This window comes from Scyliorhinus canicula, chromosome 10 (genome assembly GCF_902713615.1).
Source record: "Scyliorhinus canicula chromosome 10, sScyCan1.1, whole genome shotgun sequence".
Classification (NCBI taxonomy): domain Eukaryota; kingdom Metazoa; phylum Chordata; class Chondrichthyes; order Carcharhiniformes; family Scyliorhinidae; genus Scyliorhinus; species Scyliorhinus canicula.
This window is the reverse complement of record NC_052155.1, coordinates 3,062,115-3,079,525: the sequence shown is the minus strand read 5'-3', so window position 1 is coordinate 3,079,525 and position 17,411 is coordinate 3,062,115. Positions and strand designations below refer to the sequence as shown.

The 17,411-nt window shown below is 48.2% G+C and overlaps 2 protein-coding genes across 5 annotated transcripts in view; one reads left to right on the top strand and one right to left on the bottom strand.

Moving 5' to 3' along the window:
* Positions 1-17,411, top strand: part of faim2a (Fas apoptotic inhibitory molecule 2a) — a 394,729-nt gene that overhangs the window by 237,422 nt on the left and 139,896 nt on the right. The gene's annotated exons all lie outside the window — the stretch shown is intronic.
* Positions 1-17,411, bottom strand: part of abcf2a (ATP-binding cassette, sub-family F (GCN20), member 2a) — a 52,140-nt gene that overhangs the window by 32,756 nt on the left and 1,973 nt on the right. For 3 of the 4 annotated variants that reach the window (XM_038808510.1, XM_038808511.1, XM_038808508.1), the window contains exons 2-4: positions 7,950-8,156; positions 4,858-5,070; positions 4,103-4,285 (exon numbers count right to left, since the gene is read on the bottom strand). In XM_038808510.1, coding sequence (XP_038664438.1) covers positions 4,103-4,285; positions 4,858-5,070; positions 7,950-8,121 — 568 coding nt within the window. In that variant the 5' untranslated portion in view covers positions 8,122-8,156. Of the gene's footprint in view, positions 1-4,102; positions 4,286-4,857; positions 5,071-7,949; positions 8,157-14,563; positions 14,661-17,411 lie in introns of all 4 variants that reach the window. The other variant, XM_038808512.1, reaches the window with a different exon arrangement.

Genomic DNA, 17,411 nt, shown 5'->3' with positions numbered 1-17,411 from the left:
TTCTACACTTCCTGGGTCCGTATCCCTCTATTCCCATCCTATTCATGTATTTGTCAAGATGCCCCTTAAATGTCACTATCGTCCCTGCTTCCACCACCTCCTCCGGCAGCGAGTTGCAGGCACCCACTACCCTCTGTGTAACAAACCTGTCTCGTACTAAAACTGCTATCACTGCTCCTGCTCAATGCTAATCTGTTCAATTATATTACTGTCCTCTTCCTGCATGTGTTCACTATGGAGAGGGATAATGTAGCTATAGAAAGCAGGGAAGGGGACAGTGATATAATTGAACAGATTAGCATCGAGATGGTGGTGTTATTAGTGGGATTAAACAGAAAATAGCAGAAGACGACAATTTGGCCCTTCCGAGTCAGCTCCGCCATTCATCACAATCATGGCTGATCATTCAACTCAATATCCTGCTTTTACCCAATAACCTTTGATCCCATTCTCCCCAAGTGCTATATCTAACTGCTTCTTGAAACCATACAATGTTTGAGACTCAACTATTTTCTGTGGTAACAAATTCCACAGGTTGACCACTCTGGGTCAAGACATTTCTCATCTCTGTCCTAAATGGTCTACCCCGTATCCTCAGACTGTGACCCCTGGTTCTGGACACCCCCCACCAACGGGAACATCCTTCCTGCATCTACCCTGTCCAGTCCTGTTAGAGTTTTGTTGGTTTGTGTGAGATCCCCCCTCATACGTCTGAACTCCAGCAAATACAATCCTAACCGATTCAATCTCACCTCATATTTAGTCCTGCCATCCCAGAAATCTGGTAAACGTTTGATGCAATTCTGCACGAGCAAGAATATCCTTCCTCAGACAAGCTCCCGATACCGACTAGCCTGGTGACAGGAAGCTCCCGATGGGGACTGGCCTGGTGACAGGAAGCTCCCGATGGGGACTGGCCTGGAACAGGAAGCTCCCGATGGGGACTGGCCTGCTGGCAGGAAGCTCCCGATGGGGACTGGCCTGGTGACAGGAAGCTCCCGATGGGGACTGGCCTGGTGACAGGAAGCTCCCGATGGGGACTAGCCTGGAACAGGAAGCTCCCGATGGGGACTGGCCGGCTGGCAGGAAGCTCCCGATGGGGACTGGCCTGGTGACAGGAAGCTCCCGATGGGGACTGGCCTGCTGGCAGGAAGTTCCCGATGGGGACTGGCCTGCTGACAGGAAGCTCCCGATGGGGACTGGCCTGCTGACAGGAAGCTCCCGATGGGGACTGGCCTGCTGGCAGGAAGCTCCCGATGGGGACTGGCCTGCTGGCAGGAAGCTCCCGATGGGGACTGGCCTGGTGACAGGAAGCTCCCGATGGGGACTGGCCTGGTGTCAGGAAGCTCCCGATGGGGACTGGCCTGGTGACAGGAAGCTCCCGATGGGGACTGGCCTGGTGACAGGAAGCTCCCGATGGGGACTGGCCTGGTGACAGGAAGCTCCCGATGGGGACTGGCCTGGAACAGGAAGCTCCCGATGGGGACTGGCCTGCTGGCAGGAAGATCCCGATGGGGACTGGCCTGGTGACAGGAAGCTCCCGATGGGGACTGGCCTGGTGACAGGAAGCTCCCGATGGGGACTGGCCTGGTGTCAGGAAGCTCCCGATGGGGACTGGCCTGGAACAGGAAGCTCCCGATGGGGACTGGCCTGGAACAGGAAGCTCCCTATGGGGACTGGCCTGCTGGCAGGAAGATCCCGATGGGGACTGGCCTGGTGACAGGAAGCTCCCGATGGGGACTAGCCTGGAACAGGAAGCTCCCGATGGGGACTGGCCTGCTGACAGGAAGCTCCCGATGGGGACTGGCCTGCTGACAGGAAGCTCCCGATGGGGACTGGCCTGGTGACAGGAAGCTCCCGATGGGGACTGGCCTGGTGACAGGAAGCTCCCGATGGGGACTGGCCTGCTGGCAGGAAGCTCCCGATGGGGACTGGCCTGGTGACAGGAAGCTCCCGATGGGGACTGGCCTGGTGACAGGAAGCTCCCGATGGGGACTGGCCTGGAACAGGAAGCTCCCGATGGGGACTGGCCTGCTGGCAGGAAGATCCCGATGGGGACTGGCCTGGTGACAGGAAGCTCCCGATGGGGACTGGCCTGGTGACAGGAAGCTCCCGATGGGGACTGGCCTGGTGTCAGGAAGCTCCCGATGGGGACTGGCCTGGAACAGGAAGCTCCCGATGGGGACTGGCCTGGAACAGGAAGCTCCCTATGGGGACTGGCCTGCTGGCAGGAAGATCCCGATGGGGACTGGCCTGGTGACAGGAAGCTCCCGATGGGGACTAGCCTGGAACAGGAAGCTCCCGATGGGGACTGGCCTGCTGACAGGAAGCTCCCGATGGGGACTGGCCTGCTGACAGGAAGCTCCCGATGGGGACTGGCCTGCTGGCAGGAAGCTCCCGATGGGGACTGGCCTGGTGACAGGAAGCTCCCGATGGGGACTGGCCTGGAACAGGAAGCTCCCGATGGGGACTGGCCTGCTGACAGGAAGCTCCCGATGGGGACTGGCCTGCTGGCAGGAAGCTCCCGATGGGGACTGGCCTGCTGGCAGGAAGCTCCCGATGGGGACTGGCCTGGTGACAGGAAGCTCCCGATGGGGACTAGCCTGGAACAGTAAGCTCCCGATGGGGACTGGCCTGGAACAGGAAGCTCCCGATGGGGACTGGCCTGGAACAGGAAGCTCCCGATGGGGACTGGCCTGGAACAGGAAGCTCCCGATGGGGACTGGCCTGCTGGCAGGAAGCTCCCGATGGGGACTGGCCTGGTGACAGGAAGCTCCCGATGGGGACTGGCCTGCTGACAGGAAGTTCCCGATGGGGACTGGCCTGGAACAGGAAGCTCCCGATGGGGACTGGCCTGGTGACAGGAAGCTCCCGATGGGGACTAGCCTGGAACAGGAAGCTCCCGATGGGGACTGGCCTGCTGACAGGAAGCTCCCGATGGGGACTGGCCTGGAACAGGAAGCTCCCGATGGGGACTGGCCTGGTGGCAGGAAGATCCCGATGGGGACTGGCCTGGTGACAGGAAGCTCCCGATGGGGACTGGCCTGGTGACAGGAAGCTCCCGATGGGGACTGGCCTGGTGACAGGAAGCTCCCGATGGGGACTGGCCTGGTGACAGGAAGCTCCTGATGGGGACTAGCCTGGAACAGGAAGCTCCTGATGGGGACTGGCCTGGTGGCAGGAAGATCCCGATGGGGACTGGCCTGGTGACAGGAAGCTCCCGATGGGGACTGGCCTGGTGACAGGAAGCTCCCGATGGGGACTGGCCTGCTGGCAGGAAGCTCCCGATGGGGACTGGCCTGGAACAGGAAGCTCCCGATGGGGACTGGCCTGGTGACAGGAAGCTCCTGATGGGGACTGGCCTGCTGACAGGAAGCTCCCGATGGGGACTGGCCTGCTGACAGGAAGCTCATGATGGGGACTGGCCTGCTGGCAGGAAGACATGGCCACACAGAGGCTTCCAAAAAATTTTCCAGTAATTTCATTCCTCTTTGCAAAATAACGTTCTCACAACTAGGCAATCTGCCGGCCTTTAAAAAAGATAAATCTCAATCAGCACATCAAACTATTTGTAACTGTTCAAAAACCACTTCCTTCAAATGTCTGGTGTTTAATATTTTAGTGACCGATGTCGGGGTAATTGAATTATCGGGAACAGACAGAGCTCAATCCTATTTGCGCAGCCCTGTCTTGGTAAGAGCTTTTCAGAGGAATAAACCGGGGCTGTATCTTTAATTTGGGGAAATTTACAGCACACGAAGAATCTTGGGGTTGTTTCGCACACTGGCCTAAATCGCTGGCTTTGAAAGCAGACCAAGCAGGCCAGCAGCACGGTTCGATTCCCGTAACAGCCTTCCCGAACAGGCGCCTAGGGGCTTTTCACAGTAACTTCATTGAAGTCTACCCGTGACAATAAGCGACTTTCATTTTTTCATCTTGCGGTAACGCAGAGTTTTGACAAGTGCAAACCAGAGAATAGAAATCACTACATTACTGAAAGCAGCCTTCAGACTGGCTCGTTCATTCCTTATGAGGCACCAAAGACCAACTTTAACCCACCATCAGAACACATTCTGGAAAGAAAACAAAAATGGATAGTTACAGTCTTCATGGGCCAGACGCTCTGCCTCCTTCTCCAATTCAATACGTTCCTTATCAACCTCAACCACACATTCGAGTGGGGTTTTGTCACTGGGTGACATCTCCCGCGTAAGGTGGTAAATGTCAATGTGTTCTGGTATTGGCAACTCTCGGTGGCCCAGAGCAGACAGCAGCATTGATTTACCTGAAGAAAGAGAGAGAGATCAAGTGTTAAGAACCATTTTCTAAATCCCTATTTTCACATCTGCAGACTCCCTTCATTACAAGGAATGAGGGGGGGCGGGATCAGGGTATTGAACATGATGATCAGCTATCATCATAATGAATGGCAGAGCAGGTTGAAGAGCCGAATGGCCGCCTCTGCTTCTATTTTCTACATATATTTCTATGTAACCCCAAATACATTGGCTGGAATGGCACGCCCAGTGTATTGCAGTCAGAGTGCCAGTCTGTGCTGCCCATTTGGCACACTACACTCTGCATGGCTGGGCAGTGACAGATATGGTCCAGCTAGCAAACGGCCCTCCCCAAAGGTTGATGACCTATTGCTGCCAAGGCCTCCTGATTCAGCAAGTGGTAGATTCAGCACATTCCTGCAGCTTTTGGAAGTACTTCACAAAATGTACTCCCACAGCCACAGAGGAAAAGCAATTGCTAAACTGCGGCCAGTGGCCACCAACTCTCTAAACATTTCAGAGTCATAAACAACAAGTACCGTTGGGCATCTGCCCTTGCTCAGAGAGCCTGTGACCTTACCAGTGCCATTGAGTCCAATCAACCCATAACGACGGCCGGTATTCAGCTCCAGCTTGGTGTCACTCAGCAGCTCCTGGCCATGAAATGTAAGTGACAAATTAATGATGTGAACATCTGTACTGTTGGGGTGTGAGGCCAGCACACCTGTGACTGCTCGGGCTGCTGCTTTCTTCAGTTCAAAATCATCCAGCTCATTGGTAATTTGCGCCAGTCCTGTGGGAAAAGAAATCATGTCACAATACAGGGGCAGCAGTGGAGGTCAAGGCTGGATAAAAACAGCAAGCTACACATCACAAGAGTTGCTACAGAGGATGTTATTCAACCTCAATGATCAGTCTACCAACTGCAAGGATCCCAAAGGAGGTGAACTGATAGTCAGCCTAGTTCTTAGTGAACACCTACTACAGCTGGGCAGTTTCTTCTTTCTTAAAAACAGCATTAGGCTGGACAGCACTAAGTCAGCACAGGAAGAGGCCATTCGGCCCAGCTGATCAATGCCAGTGTTAATGCTCCACATGCACGAGCCTTCTCCCATCCCTCTTTATCTCACCCGATCAGTAAAGCCTTCTATTCTCGCCCCCCCACCCCTCCCCCACCGTCTCCTGTGCTTATTTAGTATCCCCGTAAACACATCTACCCTCCTCAATTATTTCACATAAGAACATAAGAACTAGGAGCAGGAGTAGGCCATCTGGCCCTTCGAGCCTGCTCCGCCATTCAATGAGATCATGGCTGATCTTTTGTGGACTCAGCTCCACATGGCTTCATATTCTACAGTGTCACTGCTCTCTGGGCAAAGCAGACTGTTCCGAACCCCCTTAATAAATATAAGATATTGCTGTCTCTGGTGGGAGGGTACAGACTGAAAATGACAGTCCTCCCGAGATTACTGTTTGTATTTCAGTGGTTTTTAGGAAGATGGATACGGCAATCTCGGGTTTTATCTGGGCCGGAAGGCCCCGAGGGTGAAGAAGGTTTTGTTTGAGCGGGGGCGTGGGAGCTGACTCTTTGAACTTTATCAATTATTATTGGGCGGCTAACATATAGATTGTCAGGAAGTTTGTCGTGTGGGAGCGGGTGGAGGTGGCATCTTGTAACGGCACGAGCAGGATGGCTTTGTTGACGGCACCTCTGCCGTTCTCACTGGCTCGGTACTCCACAAGTCCGGTGGCAGTGGTGGCCCTGAGGGTGTGGGGAACGTGGAGGCAGCACATGGGGTTGGAGGGGGCATCGGTGTGGGCCCAGATATGTGATAGCCACCGGTTCGCTCCGGGGGTGCTGGACGAGGGCTTTAGGAGGTGGCAGTGGGCAGGGATTGAGATGTTTGGAGATCTTGTTATTGAGGAGGGCTTTCTGTGTTTGGAGGAGCTAGAAGAGGAGCTTGAGGTGCCAGACCGGAACAGGTTCCGGTACCTGCAAGTGCAGGACTTTGTTCGGAGGCAGGTCCCAAGCTTTCCGCACCTCCACTAAGGCAGCTACAGGACAAGGTGATGTCAAAAACAAGACTCCAAGACCAGAGGTGGCAATATGCGGAGTTTCAGAAGATCCTGGAGCCCAGAGATGTGGAAAGAGGCTGACGTTTTGGCCTTTATTTCCCTGCTGACCTGGAGACAAATTCTGCTGGGATGGAATTAAATTTGCCGTAAGGGATTCTTTACAGTGGTTCGTCGGAGGTGGCAGCCGTTCATCAACTTGTTTAATGCAAATTAGTCTGGATGGCTATGTTATTGTGCGTTTTTTGTCTTTGGATCTTCCTGTTTAAAAGTGTTAAAACCATAAATGGCTTAATAAAATATTTTATGAAAATAAATATGTAAAACGATGACTGTCTTGGGGTAAGGTCCTCTCTCGTGTTTGTGAGCTCTGTAATGCACTGTAAGAGTTTCAGCTCTACATGAATTGCCACACAAAGGTGTGATCATTGGTGTGCTAAGCTTGAAAATGCAGGGGGAGAAACAAGAACATCCTGATTTCCACAAATAAGCCTCAAGGTTTCAGATCAAAAGTGGCAAGTGGGTTGATTGTGATGCATCAGCAAATCCTGCCGGCAAAACCACAGTCAGCCTCACCACCACACATCTTAAAACACAACGAGAAGTTCAAATGCTACGTCCTCTCCACAAGTATGGAAGACTGACTGGGTAAGTGATCCATTTCATTCACTTCTCTTATATCCTCAAATACACTGTCATTAACAGAACGAGGCATTTGCAGAGATCGGGATGGGTCACCCATTGAAGCTGAAGTCTGCAGAGAAACATTGATTTATTTTAGATTGTGCTATAGCGGGACTCTTACAGTTTCCCACAACCTACCTGTGTGAGTTTTATGCAAAAAAACAAAAGGTGGAGCTTCTGTCGGTGGGACAGAACTTGAGAGTTGTCCTGCCATCAGTTCCTCCCTGAATCCAGAGAACCTGCTTAGAGAGGCAGGTGTCACACTAACATTGCCAGTAAAACTGCTCAAAGTATTTCCATCATTTGGGAACTTCCACATTGAGAAATACAGGCTTACAAAAACTGAAAAAAATTGAAATCTGGGAAACATTTTTAAATTGTGGATATTTGCAATAAATAATTTTGTATTTGACAGGCAACTAGTGATAAGGCTAAAATTTCAAACTTCTTCAAACTAAGTCCAAAGATGTGCAGGTTGGGTGGATTGGCCGTGATAAATTGCCTTTAGTGTCCATAATTCTATGATTTATGATTAACCTAGGACAAAAGTTTGGCACAACCTCGTGGGCCGAAGGGCCTGTTCTGTGCTGTATTTCTCGATGTTTTATGTCTCTATGTTTTAATGAAAATTGTATTCAATGGTGGCTAGATGTACTTTTAGAGGTTTGAGAGAAAAAAGGCTTTTGCTGGAGGGCAGTCCCGGTGGAGAAAATAGGCCTGCTCAACATTTCTTATTGTGTAAAAGATGTGCTGTGACATATAAAAAGGCATGGAACCCCGACTTTATTACACAGACTTTCTGACACTGCCTCAGTCAGATATCAGACTGCACTCAAACTACAGAACAGACAGTGTAGGCGAAATAGCAGAGAGGCAGAAGGGGATGCTGGGCATTGCCCTGATTGAAGCCCAAACCTGCATCATGAACCGAAGTGCCGTTCATCTGTGGCCTTTCAGAATTTTCCACTTCCTCTGCACCAACATCACCATTTTCTTCAGCCCCATCGGTAGTCTTGGGTTTACGCTGACGAGCTTTTGCGGCTTCCTTCTTCTTTGCTGCCTTTTTCTTGGCCAAGTCAGAAGGCATTGCTGTTGGTTAGTTTGTGCTCGTGGAAGTACAACCTGTGAAAACAAAGCACTTGTACTAAGGGAAGTGGTTAGATTATTAATCTGCCTTTCACAAAATATGGGGCCAGTGTTTCAGGAGAGCAATCGCCATGCACTGTCCCACTCTTTACTACAGTAGCAAAATCATTATCCCGTGTAACCTGGGAGCCCAAACATAAGCAAAAGTAGCCAGCAACACAGAATCGTACCACAGGATCGGTGCTTTTTACAACTTTTAACAATTGATATAAATGATTTGGATGAAGGAGCAGAGGGTATGGTTGCTAAATTTACTGACAACACAAATATAGGTAGGAAAGTAAGTTGGTGACGTAGCCTGAGTGAGTGAGAAAAGATGTGGCAAATGGGGCGAGAGAAATTTTGGCAGGAAGAATAAAAAGAATATTTATCCAGAGTTAGATAATAATCTGGTATGCAATACAGCAAATAATTAGGAAAGCTTATAGAATGTTAGAATATATTGAGAGGGGAATGGAATACAAAGCAGGGAGGTTATGTTTTAGTACAGGTGAGACCACCTTTAGAGTACTGTGTAAAGTTTTGGTCTCCTTATACAAGGAAAGATGCAAATGCATCAGAAATAGTTCAGAGAAGGTTTACCAGATTAATACCCAAAATGGGTTGACTAACGAGGAAAGGTTGGAGTCAAGGCTTGTATCTGCAGGAGTTTAGAAGACTAAGAGGTGACTTTATTGAACATACAAGATCCTGAGGGGTATTGACGGTGGATGTGGAGAGAATGTTTCCTCTGGTGGGAGAATATAGAACAGGGGGTCACTGTTTAAAAATATGGGGTTGCTCATTTAAGACGGAGATGGAGAGATTTTGATTCTTTGAAACTCTTCCTCAAAAGGCAGTGGATCTTTGAATATTTTTGAAACCGAGGAGAATAGATTGTGGACAGGCAAGGGGGTGAAAGGATATCAGTGGTAGGTGAGAATGTGGAGTTGAAGTTATAATCTGATCAGCCATGATGTTACTGAGTGGCAGAACAGGCTCGAGGGGCCGAGTGGTCTTCTTCTGTTCCCAGTTCATATGTTCACAAGTATGGGGGCGGCACGGTGGCACAGTGGTTAGCATTGCTGCCTACGGCGCTGAGGACCCGGGTTCGAATCCCGGCCCTGGGTCGCTGTCCGTGAGGAGTTTGCACATTCTCCCCGTGTCTGTGTGGGTTTTGCCCCCACAACCCAAAGATGTGCAGGATAGGTGGATTGGCTACACTAAATTACCCCTTAATTGGAAAAAATAATTGGGTAATCTAAATGTATGGGGGCAGCAGGGTAGCATGGTGGTTAGCATAAATGCTTCACAGCTCCAGGGTCCCAGGTTCGATTCCCGGCTGGGTCACTGTCTGTGTGGAGTCTGCACGTCCTCCCCCTGTGTGCGTGGGTTTCCTCCGGGTGCTCCGGTTTCCTCCCACAGTCCAAAGATGTGCGGGTTAGGTGGATTGGCCATGCTAAATTGCCCGTAGTGTCCTAATAAAAAAGTAAGGTTAAGGGGGGTTGTTGGGTTATGGGTATAGGGTGGATACGTGGGTTTGAGTAGGGTGATCATGGCTCAGCACAACATTGAGGGCCGAAGGGCCTGTTCTGTGCTGTACTGTTCTATCTATGTTCTATGGATTGAAACCAGCTGCACTTCCTAACAGTACCTCATCTTCAGTCTCCCCTAAGCCTGTCCACCATCTAGAAGACACTTGTCAAGAGGATGATGGAATACTCCCCGCTTCTCTGCATGGATGCAGCTCCAACAGCACAAACTCAACGTCTGGCTTGTCCAACCCATGGCCCACATGCAGCCATTCTACACGGCCCCAAAGCCAGGATTCAAAAATACCACACAGGTAAGTGGAAGTGAGGAATCTGCTAGGAGCTGCTCTACAATTACAGGTCCTTACTCTCCAGCCTGCGAGATTGAGGACGTGTTCTATTCACTCCCAATCTCAGGGAGCTCAGCATTCCCCCACTGTGAGTGGGGATGAATATGTGGAGGCGAGAGAGGGAACAGAGACTGGAGTGATCTGGACTAACACATTGTGACCCCCTCACATTCAAATGTTCATCTTTTTAATTACGTTCTGCACGTTCTCCCCGTGTCTGCGTGGGTTTCCTCCCGGTGCTCTGGCTTCCTCCCACAGTCCAAAGACGTGAAGGTTGGGTAGACTGGCCATGATAAATTGCCCTTAGTGACCAAAAAGGTTAGGAGGGGTTATCAGGTTACAGGGATAGGGTGGAAGTGAGGGCTTAAATGGGTCGGTGCAGACTCGATGGGCCGAATGGCCTCCTTCTGCACTGTATGTTCTATGTTCTAAGCCTGCTCAACACCATCCAGGACAAAACAGTTGCGTGCTTAGCACCCCATTAACCACTCAAACATCCTTCCACTCCACCGCCATGCACAGTGGCAGCCGTGTACACCATCTACAAGGTGCTACAAGGCTCCTCAGACATCTGCTATTTAGAAGGACGTGAACCCTACCACCTGGAGGTTCCCCTCTCAGTCACTCACCACCCTGCCTTGGAAATATATTGCCGTTCCTGCACTGTCGCTGAGGCAACATTCTGGAACTCTCTCCCTAACAGTACTGCAGCGGTTCAAGAAGGCAGCTCACCACCACCTGCACAAGGGAAATTGGGGCCAAATTCATGAAGTCATAAAGCAGAGGGAAATACAAGGCTCAGCACAAGGGAGCAGGGAGTTCAGAACATTTTTTTAAACCAGAGAATGAAAGCAGCTTGCAATGCAATAGTGATACAACAATGCCTCCCTGTGACAGCATCATGAATGACAGCTATCAATTGTATATTAGCAAACTCCCAGGTGCTCTTAGTAACTGACAAATTGCTCCCCCACCTTCCCCAAATCTCAGAAACCAGGCTTGACCATCTTGTAGGAGCAAATAAGAGTCAACTGACCCAAGTCATGGAGTGCACTGGTGAAATTGAAGGCAGATTGGCTCAAGGCAAAATAGAAAGTGTTTTTAAAATAAATTTAGAGTGCCTAATTATTTTTTTCCAATTAAGGGGCAATTTAGCATGGCCAATCCACCTAGTCTGCACACCTTTGGGTTGTGGGGTGGGGGTGAGACCCACGCAAACACGGGGAGAATGTGCAAACTCCACACGGACAGTGACCTGGGGCCGGGATCAAACCTGGATCCTCGCACCGTAAGCTCGACAGCAGAGAAGAGGTCAAGTCCTGGAATGTGTGCAGATCCAGGAGACTCATGAGCAGAGTAGGAGGATTAGAAGCTGGAAAGAACAAACCTGGGCTTTACACAGAGGAGAAAGACTGTTGGGAATCAAACCATTGCGAATGACTGACATTAACAAGGGCCAATGCTTGTACTTTGCTAGACCACTTTGACAAGAGTAATTTCAACAGATCCATCATCAAGTTAGGGATATGAATAATGTCTTCTTCCGGAAAGGCGTACTTCCTGATCCTTGCGAGTTCCGAATCAGTCCAGGAAACTGCAGGAAAGGTTGGAGTTGAGAAATCCTGTCATCAAGTCAGGCTGGTGTCAGTCACTGGTGTGAGTGCAGGGTTTGAGTGGGATGGGGCAATTCCAGTTCAAGGCAGACAGGTTTTAAATTTCTTTGGAAATCTTTCCAAAGGGCAGTATCAACCCTAAAGTGACTAACATCAATTAAATACTTTTGAAATGTAGACAGTTGTATTTAGGGAATATGGCAAACAATTCACACAAACAGCAACGTGATGTTGAACAGATAATGTTCCTGGTGATGTTTCTGGAGGGATAAATATTGGCCAGGACATCAGGGGGAACTTCCTCTACTTTCAAAATGGTGTATCTACTGGAAAAAACAGACAGGGCGTGCTTTAGCCTCGCATCGGAAATATGCCACTTTCAATATTGCAGCACTCCCTCAGTGCTGCATTGGAGAGTTTGCAACAATTTAAGAGGGCCAATACACAGGTCACACCTGCCAATCCCAAGAGTGGTACAGTGCTGCCTCACAGCGCCAGGGACCCGGGTTCAATTCCGGCCTCGGGTCACTGTCTGTGTGGAGTCTGCATGATCTCCCCGTGCCTACCTCAGTTTCGTCCAGATGCTCCGGTTTCCTCCCACAGTCCAAATGTGCAAGTTAGGTAGATTGGCCATGCTAAATTGTCCCTTAGTGTCCAAAGATGTGGTTAGGTGGGGTTACAGGGTTAGGGTGGGGGAGTGGGCCTGGGTAGAGTGCTCTTTCGGAGGATTGGTGCAGACTCAATGGGCCAAATGGCCTTCTGCATTGTTGGGATTCTATGGGGAGTACGACAGACCCAGGCATCATTCATTGCAATTTGTGAGAAATCCCACATTGTCTCACCATACAGAATTCGGTTGAATGAAATGGTTTTGCTGCTGCCCTTCATTAACACACTACTCCACCTGAAATCACCTTCAGCAATTCACTACTGACAGCTTGGAGAATGAAGGTGCTGCCTCTCACTGTTACTTCCTCACCTGCATGCCTGAATACACTATTTACCTTGTAACTAAGATCTAATGCAATTACTGCCAAAGTAACGATTGGTCATACCCATCCGTTAATAATTAATGATTCATTCCTGAATGACACTATTGTAAAGATCACCAATTAATTGGTTAGTAGGCAAATAGATTCATCGTCTGCAACAACCTATCCAGTTCCAACTGAGTCAACAATGTGCAATGCACTGGCTGGACAGAGGAAGTTAACACTCCTGTGTCAGGAAGTGTTGCTTTGTGGCATACCATTCAATGGATTCTCAGCCTAGTGGTTTCTTTTCTGCATCCCATCACTGGGCACCATTTGATGAAGGAACATAGCTGCTCCCCCCCCCCCCATCTTAATAATAATAATATTTTATTGTCACAAGTATGAAATTAATGTGAAAAGCCCCTAGTAGCCACATTCCGGCGCCTCTTCAGGGAGGCTGGAACAGGAATTGAAGCGCTGCTGGCCTTGTTCTGCATCACAAACCAGCTGTGTAGCCCACCGAGCTAAACCAGCCCTTTCCCACCCACTCACTGAATCATAGAATTTACAATGCAGGAGGCCATTTGGCCCATCGAGTCTGCACCGGCCCTTGGAAAGAGCACCCCACTTAAGCCCACGTCTCCACCCTATTCGCATAACCCCACCCAACCCACCCTTTTTGGACACGAAGGGCAATTTATCGTGGTCAATCCACCTAACCTGCACATCTTTGGACTGTGGGAGGAAACCGGAGCACCCGGAGAAACCCACGCAGACACGGGGAGAACGTGCAAACCCCACACAGACAGTGACCCAAGCTGGGAATTGAACCTGGGACCCTGGAATGGTGAAGCAACTGTGCTAACCACTGTGCTACCCGTGTACCACTGAACAGGACAACAGAGAGGAAGCTGACAAGACCTTTTCCCTCCCTCCTGTGAGCTAAATCTAGCATCCCGAATGAGAGGAGCTAACCTTGCACCTTTCCAGATTCTGGGTTGCTCAGTACAATATTCCACAATGTGGTTACAACACTGAAAGTAAGCTGCAATTTTAACAAGTATTGCATTATACCATCCTTGAATTGCTTTTGTGAACTTGTCAAACATTCGACAGGAGAGGCAGGAGGGATAAGGACACATCGGTCTTTACAAATGGTGGTAGCACACAAAACAGCACAAACTATTCTGGAAGGTGTACAGAGGGCCATTGAATATAAAAACAAGGATAGCATGGTGAATCTGTACATGCACTGGTGTGGATTGAGCAGATAGTGAATCATTTGCCATTGCCCGATTGTTACAACAGGGCCAAGCATTACACAATTACATACAAGGTCTCTCAGTTAGCTTCCTCCATTTCTGAACAGCACATCTATAAAGTTAAGGAACAAGAGATATATATGCACACACCCAAAGTCAGAATGAAATGAAATGAATGAAATGAAAATCCGCTTATTGTCACAAGTAGGCTTCAATGAAGTTACTGTGAAAAGCCCCTAGTCGCCACATTCCGGTGCCTATTCGGGGAGGCTGGTACGGGAATTGAACCGTGCTGCTGGCCTGCCTGGGTCTGCTTTCAAAGCCAGCGATTTAGCCCTGTGCTAAACAGCCCCTTAATGGGGTGTTCTCCTGGGGATACCTGCAGCTCGAGGGCACAACATTGCTGTTTGCTTTTCACAAACAAGGGTGACTATTTTTATTTATTTTTTCATAGGATCTGCCTTTTGAATCTCATTGCCACATCTGGAATCACCACAAGTCAGCCATTGTTCACATTTAAGGACATGAGTGAAGCAGATAGGTTGTATTTTATCGATAATTTTAACAGTCATCATTATTAATTAAATTTAAATTCCACCAGCTGTGGTGGGATTTGAACCTGTGCACCCAGAGCATTAGACTGAGCCACTGGGTTACTAGCCCATAACATTACCACTAAGCCACCATCGGTGAAAAATAGCAGATAATGCTGTGGAGTGTACACACTGCAGCCACGATGGTGAACAGAGTAGATACTGAGATGCTGGAATCTGTAACAAAAACAGAAAAGACTGGAGGTAACAGTTATGCACTAAGCAAGGATAAGGGTTTGCGTTGGAGAGAGAAGAAGAATGGAGTATAAAACACTGTGGAAACAGGCAGAACTCCATTTGGTTAAAGGCAAATGGTAAGATGGAAGCTCAGGTTCAGAGTCCCTATGGGCAGGGACATGGTTGTTGAAAGAGATGCCACCATCCATAGCAAGAGTCAGAGGATAAATATGACTGGGAGGCTGAGGCATTTGAAGATAAAGATAAGAATTTTACAATCAATCTTGGACAGTTCCCGGACACCATTTCACTGGGTCAAAATCCTGGACTTTCCTCCCTAACAGCGCTGTGAGTGCATCTATACCACACAGACTGCAGTAGCTCAAGAATGCAGCCCAAGCCACCTTCTGAAAGGGCGATGAGGAACGAGCGATAAATATATATTTTTTTAATATATAAATTTAGATTACCCAATTATTTTTTCCAATTAAGGGGCAATTTAGCGTGGCCAATCCACCTATTCTGCACAGTTTTTTGGGTTGTGGGGGCGAAACCCACGCAGACACGGGGAGAATGTGCAAACTCCACACGGACAGTGACCCAGAGCCGGGATCGAACCTGGGACCTCAACGCCGTGAGGCGGTTGTGCTAAATGCTAGGCCACCGTGCTGCCCTAACGAGCGATAAATATGCTGGCCTTGCCAGTAACGCCCACATCCAGTGAAAGAATATTTCTCAGAATTAGGAATGGGTAATAAATGCTAGTCTAGCTAGTGGCACTAACATCCCACAAATGAATACATTTTAAAAAGCCAGGAGCTTGATGAAGACTACGATAATGACGACACAGGGCCAAATGTAGCCGAGGTCATGCCTACATCATAGATCCATGCCTCAAATTTATTTATTTCCTACAAATGGATTCTGTGTCGATTTGTTCTGATGGCTGCCATTTCAGAGAGCGATAGGTAAATCCTTTCTGCTCTCATCGAGATCCAGGGCAGTAAATAATAAGAGATCCAGAATCACAAGGTAAATGGCTAACCAAAATCTAAAACTGCAGAGGTTTTGGAATGCCATGGGAAATTATGGGCCTCCACCCACATGCTTCCAGACATGGAGAGATTTCACTTAATTTGCTTTGCAGTTCTAGATTTCAGCGCTTAGTTTTGATTGTGCCCCCCAAATCGAAATGAAAACAAACTCAGGCAGGTACATTAAATCACCTTTATCCAGGTAATTTAAAGCTGTCCTACAGCAGCTAAATGCAGTCTCTCTCACTTTCTGCCAGTGTTCTAAAGGATCCCCCTCCCAAAAAGGTCAACTCTTTCACAATAATCAGGCGACAGCTTATTTATCACAAAGAATGGATTCCAGGTCTCATAGCCATTGTTCTGAGGACAGCCATTTCCAATTGATGGACAGACATTTTCTGCCCACAATGAGATTTGGAGCTCGACAGGCCAACCGACCCATTTGACTTTTTTTAATGTACAGATTTTATAACGCTGCATAGCTCCTAATATTATCCTTACGATTAAATGAGGGGGCAGTAAATAAAATGACTAACAAAGTCACAAATGTAAAAGCAAATTACTGCGGATGCTGGAATCTGAAACAAAAACAGAAAATACTGGATGATCTGTGCCGGTCTGGCAGCATCTGTGCAGAGAAAAGGGAGTTGGCATTTCAGTCTGGATGACTCGGCAAAGAGTCATCCTGACTCAAAACTCTCCACAGATGCTGTCAAAGTCACACATACGTTTGGTGAAAAATCATTCTTCTGTCCTCAAACATGTCGTCAGATTGGAAAGTCTAATCTGAGAAACACTTCTGATTTTGGAAAATCTTACAGCTGCAGAAACTTCCAGAGACTTTTTCTGGTCTAGGCTGCCTCACGGCGCCAAGGTTCTGGGTTTGACTCTGGGTCACTGTGTGTGGAGTTTGCACGTTCTCCCTGTGTTTGCGTGGGTTTCGGCCCACAACCCAAAAATGTGCAGGGTAGGTGGATTGGCCACGCTGAATTGCCCCTTAATTAGAAAAAAATAATTGGGTACTCTAAAATTTAAAACTTTTTCTGGTCTACATTCCTACATCACCCCCAAAACCCACCCTGGTGCACTGCAACATCACCATAAGTATTAGAGTATAATTAGACGATTAAAAAAAATATTTCTATTGATAAAGGCAGATGCAAGAGAGTTTGAAACACATGAGATAAATAAATAACTTGAATTTGTAAAGAATACGTCACCACAGGATAGTCCAAAGTGCTTTACAGCCATTTATGGAGGTGATTAAGCCCATGCTAGCTCTTTCAAAGAGCTATCACTTTACAGTTCAACTCAACTGTTCTCCCACATTCTACTGCAAATTAATCAACTCCAAATATTTATTCAATTCCATTTGAAAAGTCTCTCAACATAAATAAGTCTTGCATCCTTGACACCATTTTCTCTGGACCCTCTCCAAGGCCTATGTGGCGCCCAGAAATCGACATAAAACTTCAGCTAATGCCAAACTAATGCTTTAAATGGTTCATCACAACTTGCTTATGTACTGTATACCTTATGTATAAGGCAGGGATCTCCAAGATCCAGTGAACGTATCTAAAAATAAGGACTGAGGACCACTAAAATGGCAATGATAAACAATTGCACAACTTGATTAAATTATAGCCAGCTTCATGAATCTCTTTCAAAAAAAATATAAATATAAATTTAGAGTATCCAATTATTTTTTTCCAATTAA